We start from the raw sequence: 10414 nt of genomic DNA on the forward strand, positions 1-10414 counted from the left end.
TATTACTTTAAGACAGTAAATCCGGAAAATTTCAAGAACTTTGAAAGTTTCTTCAAGTGCAGTCGCAAAAACCATCAAGCGCTATGATAAAACTGGCTCTCATGAGGACCGCCACAGGAAAGGAAGACCCAGAGTTACCTCTGCTGCAGAGGATAAGTTCATTAGAGTTACCAGCCTCAGAAATTGCAGCCCAAATAAATGCTTCACAGAGTTCAAGTAACAGACACATCTCAACATCGAATGTTCAGAGGAGACTGCGTGAACCAGGCCTTCATGGTCGAATTGCTGCAAAGAAACCACTACTAAAGGACACCAATAATAAGAAGAGACTTGCTTGGGCCAAGAAACACAAGTAATGGACATTAGGCTGGTGGAAATCTGTCCTTTGGTCTGAGTCCAAATTTGAGATTTTTCATCAGATGACCTGGCCTCCACAATTCCCCGACCTCAATCCAATTGAGATGGTTTGGGATGAGTTGGACCGCAGAGTGAAGGAAAAGCAGCCAACAAGTGCTCAGCATATGTGGAAACTCAGCATAAGTGTAGAAAATAGTACAAATAAAGAAATACCATTGAATAAGTAGGTGTCCAAACTTTTGACTGGTACTGTGTGTATATATATATATAAATATATATTTTTTACAAATCAGACTAGTCTAAAAAGGGTATTACTTAGCTGGGTTGGGGTTAGTTCTACAAATTCAAATTAAATTCCCTCCCTGTAAATTCCATTTATTTCAATTCAAATTCCAGGTCAGTTTAGAGAATTCAATTCCTCTCAATCCAGTGTTAGGTATATTCCCAGAATTCAATTACTAATTTCATATTATCCACAATGCTACAAATTCCCATTTGAATTCAATTCCATCAGGCTTTCAGGCTGATAATGTCACCGTTCAGATAGCCTAGCTATACTGGAAATATAGAAATACAAGCTGAAATTATTTAAAACAATTCATGCAGTCAATTTTTTATACTTGTGCATTAATTACATTAACTGGGAAATGTACACATTGAATTCCAATTGAATTCCAAAGATTCGTTTTTATTTTACAATTCCAATTCAAACAGTCAAATTCCATAACTTGAAGATTGTTGAAATTTATAATTGAATTCAATGTAAATTCTCCACTTCATGAGTGAATTCAAGAATTGAATTGGAATTTCAAATTAAATTGGAATTGACCCCAAACCTGTTACTAAGGCCTAGATTAAATCCGTAGCACAGAAGATCCATCATATTGCGCGATTAACATTTAAAGGTCATTTTTCTGTGAATGTGGGAACATTGCCTTTAAATTTAAAACGTTTACTATGTTAAATGAAAGTTGAAATTAGATACGAATTCTACTTTGGTCATTGTAATAATGAAATTGGTGGAGCTCCACTTCCTTCCTAGTTCAGTCCATGGTCCCTCTGTTTGTCCTCAGTAGAGTCTCCCCATCTGGGCTCGGGGAAACTGGGCCATAGGGTTGTACTCCAGAGCTGAGTAGAGGGGAGCAGGTGAACTGGGCACAGGATACCGAGACATGCCTTCTCTCTAGAAGATAGAAACAGATCTCATGTCAAAACACTGCTTTCTATATCAGCCTGGTCATCTAGGGGCTAACTAACACGGACCTTTAGGCTAAGATTAAAGACACGTTTCAGCCACAGTTTCGCCCTACAGTTTGCTTGTCCAGTTGATCAGTTGAATTTATCATATTGTTCAATAGGGGTAAGTAATCACTCACCATCATGCCGTTGTATCCAGGTGGGGGCTGTGTTGGTCTCATGTGCTGGTCGTCATAACGGTCTGGAGGTGGCGCTCTGTCTTCATACGGGTTCCTTGGCGATGGAGACTTGGGATAGGGGTTACCCAGGGGCTGGGTCATACCTGTAGCATAGCTGACAGTTCAAAACAATACTTAGAATGTAGTTGAAAGGGCACATGATCATATAACTTGACATGGAACAAAGTCCTGTGTACGATTGAAAGCACACAAATCAAAAGAAACGGGCTTGTATGGCTGGCTCGCAGGGTTGGCTAAAAATTAGCTATTTAAAGTAGGTCGCATACTGCTTGGTGAAGGGCTGAGAGAGCATAGAGATCAACATTTCAACAGTATATATTTTTTGTCAATAACAAAAGTTAAAATAACATGCTGGAAATGGGTATGGATAACGTCAGTGTCATGTTCCTCAAATCACTGGATGACTACTAATACTGTGTAGAGGGAGCATTGTCCTGTTGTCGTCTCTAATTCTGTTGAACTTTTTGTCTATCACGGAGAATTGTATGTTAAGACAAACAAAATGTGTACAACATCACTGCCATTGAACAAAGTATTACACTGAAAAACACAAAAACTAGCTTACTTGTATGGCTGGCTTGGAGGATAGGCCAAAGACGATCTATCTAAAGAGGGTTGAATACTGTTTGGTGAAGGGCTAAGAGAATGAAAAGAACAATATAGTAAATGGGATGATTTTAAATTTTTTGAAAAGAGAACCACAGTAATTCCTGATTACTTTTGGGGGTTTATTTAACAAAGTAAAAAATAATAATTTGCTTAGAATGCATTTTGGATACATTCCATTTGACAGTCTTACATGGGCTTACCTGTACGGCTGGCTTGTAAGGTTTTTCAAAGACGATCTATCAAAACTGGGCCGCATGCCGTTTGGTTGGGGGCTAAGAGAGTAGAGAGATCAACATTTCAATTAAAGCACATTATAACATTGCAGACCAAATAAGGATCCCCATAATGAAAGTGAAAACCAGTGGCATGTTGAATTTTGTTCAGACAGCTAACCTGTAAGGGCGGTTGGGTAAGTTGGCCATGGGAAACCTCTCCTGGGTGGGCTGAATACTGGAGGGCTTTGGCCGATTCTTCAGAAATAAGACAAATAGAGACAGTTGCTCAGGGCAATGTTTACTGTTCAAAATGTAAAAATGTTGCTTGACAGTGTAATAAACTAAAACAGAGATTGTTGCTACATAATAAATGTTAATCTAACGGGGCAATATAATGTACAATAACAAAGACAAAGAAATGCTTCAATGTTGTGGTGCGAAACTCCTGGTGAAATGCATAGCACATAGAATTAAACAGGTTTCACTAGATAACTGTTCATTCTGATCAGACAGGCTTTTTACATGGACGATACATTGGAGATAATATACGACAATTACTTGAAACAATAGAACACTATGGAAAATCAAAGAAACCGGGCCTAGTTTTGATAAAGTACGATTACAATTTATATATACTGTAGCAGTCAAAAGTTTGGACACACCTACTCATTCAAGGGTTTTTCTTTATTTTTAGTATTTTCTACATTGTAGAATAGTAGTGAAGACATCAAAACTATGAAATAACACATATGGATTCATGTAGTAACCAAAAAAGTGTAGGACAAATCAAAATATATTGTACGTTTTAGATTCCTCAATGTAGCCACCCTTTGCCTTGATGACAGCTTTGCACTCTTGGCATTCTCTGAACCAGCTTCACCTGGAATGCTTTTCCAACCGTCTTGAAGGAGTTCCCACATATGCTGAGCACTTATTGGCTGCTTTTCCTTTAGTCTGCGATCCAACTCATCCCAAACCATCTCAGTTGGGTTGAGGTTGGGTGATTGTAGAGGCCAGGTCATCTGATGCAGCACTCCATCACTCTCCTTCTTGGTAAAATAGCCCTTACACAGCCTGGAGGTGTGTTGGGTCATTGTCCTGTTGAAAACAAATGATAGTCCCACTAAGCGCAAACCAGATGGGATGGCGTATTGCTGAAGAATGCTGTGGTAGCCATGCTGGTTAAGTGTGGGTTGAATTCTAAATAAATCACTGACAGTGTCACCAACAGGGCACCCCCAGACCATCACACCTCCTCCTCCATGCTTCACTGTAGGAACCACACATACAGAGATCATCCGTTCATCTACTCTGGTCTCACAAAGACACGGCGGTTGTAACCAAAAATCTCAAATTTGGACTCATCAGACCAAAGGACAGATTTCCACCAGTCTAATGTCCATTGCTCGTGTTTCTTGGCCCAAGCAAGTCTCTTCTTCTTATTGGTGTCCTTTAGTAGTGGATTCTTTGCAGCAATTCGACCATGAAGGCCTGATTCACACAGTCTCCTCTGAACAGTTGATGTTGAGATGTGTCTGTTACTTGAACTCTGTTAAGCATTTATTTGGGCTGCAATTTTTGAGGCCGGTAACTTTAATGAACTTATTCTCTGCAGCAGAGGTAACTTTGGGTCTTCCTTTCCTGTGGCGGTCCTCATGAGAGTCAGTTTCGTCATAATGCTTGATGGTTTTTGCGACTGCACTTGAAGAAACTTTCAAAATTCTTGAAATCTTCCAGATTAACTGACCTTCATGTCTTAAAGTAATGATAGACTGTCATTTCTCTTTGCTTATTTGCTATAATATGGACTTGGTCTTTTACTAAATAGAGCTGTCTTCTGTATACCACCCCTACCTTGTCACAACACAACTGATTGGCTCAAACGCATTAAGGAGGAAAGGAATTCGACAAATGAACTTTTAATCAGGCACACCTGTTAATTGAAATGCATTCCAGGTGACTACATCATGAAGCTGGTTGAGAAAATAGTGTGCAAAGCTGTCATCAAGGCAAAGGGTGGCTACTTTGAAGAATCTCAAATGTAAAATATATTTAGATTTGTTGAACACTTTTTTGGTTACTACATGATTCCATATGTGTTATTTCATAGTTTTGATGTCTTCAATATTATTCTACAATGTAGAAAATACTAAAAGTAATGAAAAACCCTGGAATGAGTGGGTGTGTCCAAATATTTCACTGGTACGTACTGTAGATATCTATATATATAAAAAAAGAAAAATATATATTTCTGTTACCTGAACACTGTGTATAAAAGTGCCATGCGTGTATGTATGTATGTAATATGTAAAATGTATATGTGAAATGTATGTATTGGTAGCAAAAAAGCTGTAAAAACAAAAGTTAATTTTGTCCTCCGAAGAGGGGGTTAATAAAAAATATATAAAATTAAACAAAAAAATTGAAGACTAAGAAATTCTGGACTATTCAGCTATGTACAATAGCCATGGCAGTGTAAATCATCCTGTGATAGAGTTTAGTACCCTGTGAGTTGGTTGGTTTTATGACCTTAGAAGAATACCTACAGTTGAATTTATCTGAGGTAAAAGATTGACTGCATAATTGCTGGGAGATACAGAATCCCTAATTTAGCAAGATCTCTGGATGTGTCATCACCATTGGAAATATCATTAAACTATATGTTGGTCAAATACCATGTGGAGATTTAAGTAAAGGACTCAAGCTACTCACCGGCATGTCTGAGGCAAACACAGTGTTGGTGAACATGTCATCTTGGTTATTTCTATCATATGTTGTTGGTGACATTGCATTATTTGTGAAACTGAAAAGAGTGAAATGTACATTATAAATATATGATAAGTGTCTGGTCATTTCAAACCTGAAACAAGACTGTGGACAAATGTACCCTACAGAGGGTAGTGCATACCGCCCAGTACATCACTGGGGCTAAGCTGCCTGCCATCCAGGACCTCTACACCAGGCGGTGTCAGAGGAAGGCCCTAAAAATTGTCAAAGACCCCAGCCACCCCAGTCATAGAATGTTTTCTCTACTAGCACATGGCAACCCTAACCCTAACTGGAGCGTCAAGTCTAGGACCAAAAGGCTTCTCAACAGTTTTTACCCTGAAGTCATAAGACTCCTGAACAAGTAATCAAATGGCTACCTGGACTATTTCTTTACTTATCTATTGTTCACCTAATACCTATTTTTTACTTAAAAATCGCACTGTTGGTTAGGGCCTGTAAGTAAGCAGTTCACTGTAAGGTCTACACTTGTTGTACTCGGCACACATGACAAATAAACTTTGATTTTGATTTGAATCAATTCTGCTAAATATTTTTAACAAGCTTATTTCCTGATACTAGGTACCATACAATGTGCAAAACACATGGAAATAATGAGCCTTGTCCAAACCCTCTCCCCCTCTCACCCCTCTGTCTGATCCTTTTGTTTCTCAGCTGGTTTCCTTGAGTAATGGACACACTGGACCGTCACACCAACAATAGCAGCCAGGGCCAATCCTGGTAGAGTTGCTACCAGGGCGAAAGTCAAGATGGTCCACTCAAAGTCACAATTCTCCCCTATGTACCACGTGTTTATGTAGTTCTTACACCTGAAAAGGAACACAACAGCAAATTCTGAATGATTTTCTAATTAGGTCTGATGCCAAAACCCAAAATATTAAAATACACTGCTCAAAAAAATAAAGGGAACACTTAAACAACACAATGTAACTCCAAGTCAATCACACTTCTGTGAAATCAAACTGTCCAATTAGGAAGCAACACTGATTGACAATAAATTTCACATGCTGTTGTGCAAATGGTATAGACAAAAGGTGGAAATTATAGGCAATTAGCAAGACACCCCCAAAAAAGGAGTGATTCTGCAGGTGGTGACCACAGACCACTTCTCAGTTCCTATGCTTCCTGGCTGATGTTTTGGTCACTTTTGAATGCTGGCGGTGCTCTCACTCTAGTGGTAGCATGAGACGGAGTCTACAACCCACACAAGTGGCTCAGGTAGTGCAGTTCATCCAGGATGGCACATCAATGCGAGCTGTGGCAAAAAGGTTTGCTGTGTCTGTCAGCGTAGTGTCCAGAGCATGGAGGCGCTACCAGGAGACAGGCCAGTACATCAGGAGACGTGGAGGAGGCCGTAGGAGGGCAACAACCCAGCAGCAGGACCGCTACCTCCGCCTTTGTGCAAGGAGGTGCACTGCCAGAGCCCTGCAAAATGACCTCCAGCAGGCCACAAATGTGCATGTGTCTGCTCAAACGGTCAGAAACAGACTCCATGAGGGTGGTATGAGGGCCCGACGTCCACAGGTGGGGGTTGTGCTTACAGCCCAGCACCGTGCAGGACGTTTGGCATTTGCCAGAGAACACCAAGATTGGCAAATTCGCCACTGGCGCCCTGTGCTCTTCACAGATGAAAGCAGGTTCACACTGAGCACATGAGCACATGTGACAGACGTGACAGAGTCTGGAGACGCCGTGGAGAACGTTCTGCTGCCTGCAACATCCTCCAGCATGACCGGTTTGGCGGTGGGTCAGTCATGGTGTGGGGTGGCATTTCTTTGTGGGGCCGCACAGCCCTCCATGTGCTCGCCAGAGGTAGCCTGACTGCCATTAGGTACCGAGATGAGATCCTCAGACCCCTTGTGAGACCATATGCTGACACATGCACATTTGTGGCCTGCTGGAGGTCATTTTGCAGGGCTCTGGCAGTGCACCTCCTTGCACAAAGGCGGAGGTAGCGGTCCTGCTGCTGGGTTGTTGCCCTCCTACGGCCTCCTCCACGTCTCCTGATGTACTGGCCTGTCTCCTGGTAGCGCCTCCATGCTCTGGACACTACGCTGACAGACACAGCAAACCTTTTTGCCACAGCTCGCATTGATGTGCCATCCTGGATGAACTGCACTACCTGAGCCACTTGTGTGGGTTGTAGACTCCGTCTCATGCTACCACTAGAGTGAGAGCACCGCCAGCATTCAAAAGTGACCAAAACATCAGCCAGGAAGCATAGGAACTGAGAAGTGGTCTGTGGTCACCACCTGCAGAATCACTCCTTTTTTGGAGGTGTCTTGCTAATTGCCTATAATTTCCACCTTTTGTCTATTCCATTTGCACAACAGCATGTGAAATTTATTGTCAATCAGTGTTGCTTCCTAATTGGACAGTTTGATTTCACAGAAGTGTGATTGACTTGGAGTTACATTGTGTTGTTTAAGTGTTCCCTTTATTTTTTTGAGCAGTGTATATACAAATATGCACTGAGTATACAAAACATTAAGAACACCTGCTCTTTCCATGACCTAGACTGACCAGGTGAATCCAGGTGAAAGCTATGATCCCTTATTGATGTCACTTGTTAAGGGAGAGATCGAAATGTGCACAATAGTTACCCAAAGAAAAATGAGGGAGGGTCATGCTTTTTCAATTTCAGGCAGGGGTCGGGTTTAGTATTTTTTTTATTTTGTCCAGAGGGTCATGTAATTTTTTATTGATTAAATTATTATAGTAGGCTATCTCATGGCTTTACGAAAAGCATGCTCGGAAAAGCACAGGGCAAAGTTATATTTCTAATGTACTTCTTTCCCAATCATGAGCCCGGCCTGCCCTGCTCTTTCTGATGTAAACCCTTTTGTACTGCCTAACCGATGACTGTGCTGTGTACGTTGGCACTTCAGGAGGCGAGAGAGAGAAAAAAAGCAATTTATGTGAGCACGGACTAGGCATACTGATGTCCTGTTCAGTTTGAGGGAGAGCATGAAGGTGAGAAGGAGGACCGTAGGTAAGCTTGCTACAGCTATAATTGATTTTAATAAAAACAATGTTTCTTTGCCCATAATGAAGCTATTTATCAGAGTTATTGACCTCACATAAGCCATATTCACATAAGCCACACTATGAAGCGGCAGCCGTGGAGATGGACAGTGTATGGGTGCTGAATAGGCTAATTCGAGAAGACCTAATTCATTTAAACAGTCTTCATATTGTAATTTAAATTAGGTAAATTACTCGAATTGTAATTTAGGCTATTAACAACAAGAGGTATTTGTGTTGGAGGCAATTTCTTCCTATTCAAGAAATGATCGAAAAGCCTACCTGTTTGACAGACAAAATGATAGTCTACTATCCAAACATACTAGCCTATAGATGTAGCTATGCTCTCTTGGGCAAATAAATGAAACAAGCTCCAGTAGGCTAATCATTTTGAGTGTGGACTGTATTAATGTACTGTATTGTAATATATGGACTGGATTTACGCTCCTCGTTCAAACCATGATGCTGGGAGAGAACATGCGATCATGGTGCAGGACATGTGGCCTAAAAAATTACAATTATACATGTAGGCTAGTGAATTTGATTTTCATTTTGAAATATAATAGGGCCTGTTTTACATTTATATAATTAGTAGGCTGACGCATATACACCTTTCATAATATTTCCCGTAATGTTATTAGCCAACCGACTATTTTTCTCTCTGTTGTTGCTTCATTCCTTCCTGGCTTTTAACAGTTAAATTAAATACGCTTTGTTGTCCTTATCTTCATCATTGTAATGAATAATATAGTACTAGAATAAGATTCAGACGGCTTTCACTTCTCTTTATTAAGATTGAATGGTTATGGTTTCTGAATAAATAACTGCTATAGCCAACCGCCATCACGCGTTGGCTCTTCTTTCAAACTATTTCTATTGGCTGCTGTATTTAACATTCAGAGAATAAGAGCTTGCATCCTTCATAGAATGGTCTATTAGTATAAATGTCCAGCAAGCTATTCTAGTCTAGCTTCTCCTGCGTCTCCAAGAGCTAAATAGCCTTTTTCTAAGGAGAGAGGCCAGCAGAGCACAAGTACTATTTTGACTGGTACTGTATATAAACTCAGCATAAAAAGAAACGCCCTCAAAATGTCAACTGCGTTTATTTTCAACAAACTTAACGTGTAAATATTTGTATGAACATTACAAGATGTTATGGGTTCCTTGTTTTTTTTAAGCATTCAGAGAGTGTAGGGTAAACAAAAATAACTCAATATTAGGATGATGTTCCTAATGTTTGATATATGCAGTGTATATACAAATATTGAGGGAAAAGATTGTGGGAAATGCTGAAACATACCTACAAAATGCTTTATTGTCCTTACAGTAGCATTTGCTCTTGTCACTGCATTTAGGTGGTATATGTATCCTGCACACTTCAAAGTCCTTTATTCCTACACACAATGTCACTGGATGTAAAAACAAAACATGTAATTGAAACATTACATTTTTCAATTGTTTTGGCCAAACAACACCATGAGCAACTAAAGACACCATTTGATAAAGAGCACTACCTTCAAACAAAGGGCCCATAAAGCAGCAGGACATTTATTTCAATCTATTTTTAACATGCCCATTTTAAAAATGCCATCAGTGCATAACTACAGTCATGTTACAATATGCCATTTAGCAGACACTTTTATCCAAAGCAACTTAGTCATACATGCATACATTTTTATGTACAGGCGGTCCCAGGAATCAAACCCACTATCCTGGTGTTGCAAGCATCATGCTCTACAGATGCTATATAATACAGGCTTGCGTTCCAGATTTCTTCAAAAGATTGCATTGCAGAAAAAGATGCTACTCACGATCTGGTGTAGTATATTGTCCAATAACTGTGATAGGGAGAAGAAATATTAAACCCAGCAAAATATAGCCCTTCATCTTCACTCTTCTTACTGTACTATGACCAAATGTGTATGAGAGAAGTAATACCAGTCAAACATTTATAGCCTTCTCCCACGTCAGAGCTATACTCATGTT

At 40.1% G+C, this 10414-nt stretch overlaps 1 protein-coding gene across 1 annotated transcript; it reads right to left on the bottom strand.

The window, feature by feature from the left end:
* Positions 1–718: 718 nt before the first annotated feature.
* Positions 719–5365, bottom strand: LOC139565812 (enamelin-like). The gene is made up of 5 exons (XM_071386441.1): positions 5330–5365; positions 2796–2872; positions 2603–2674; positions 1734–1887; positions 719–1540 (listed from the first exon to the last, which is right to left on the bottom strand). Exons 1-5 carry the CDS (start codon positions 5363–5365, stop codon positions 1427–1429), a joined length of 453 nt encoding a protein of 150 aa, XP_071242542.1. The 3' UTR covers positions 719–1426.
* Between the last annotated feature and the right edge of the window lie 5049 nt (positions 5366–10414).

Source organism: Salvelinus alpinus, chromosome 1 (genome assembly GCF_045679555.1).
Source record: "Salvelinus alpinus chromosome 1, SLU_Salpinus.1, whole genome shotgun sequence".
NCBI lineage: Eukaryota > Metazoa > Chordata > Actinopteri > Salmoniformes > Salmonidae > Salvelinus > Salvelinus alpinus.

Excerpts from the sequence above, each read along its gene's own strand:
- LOC139565812 (XM_071386441.1), bottom strand. The coding sequence starts at position 5,365 with ATGTTCACCAACACTGTGTTTGCCTCAGACATGCCG. Across the intron at positions 2,873-5,329 it reads TGTTTGCCTCAGACATGCCG|AATCGGCCAAAGCCCTCCAG; the intron begins GTGAGTAGCTTG and ends TTATTTCTGAAG. Across the intron at positions 1,541-1,733 it reads CTGGATACAACGGCATGATG|AGAGAAGGCATGTCTCGGTA; the intron begins GTGAGTGATTAC and ends TCTATCTTCTAG.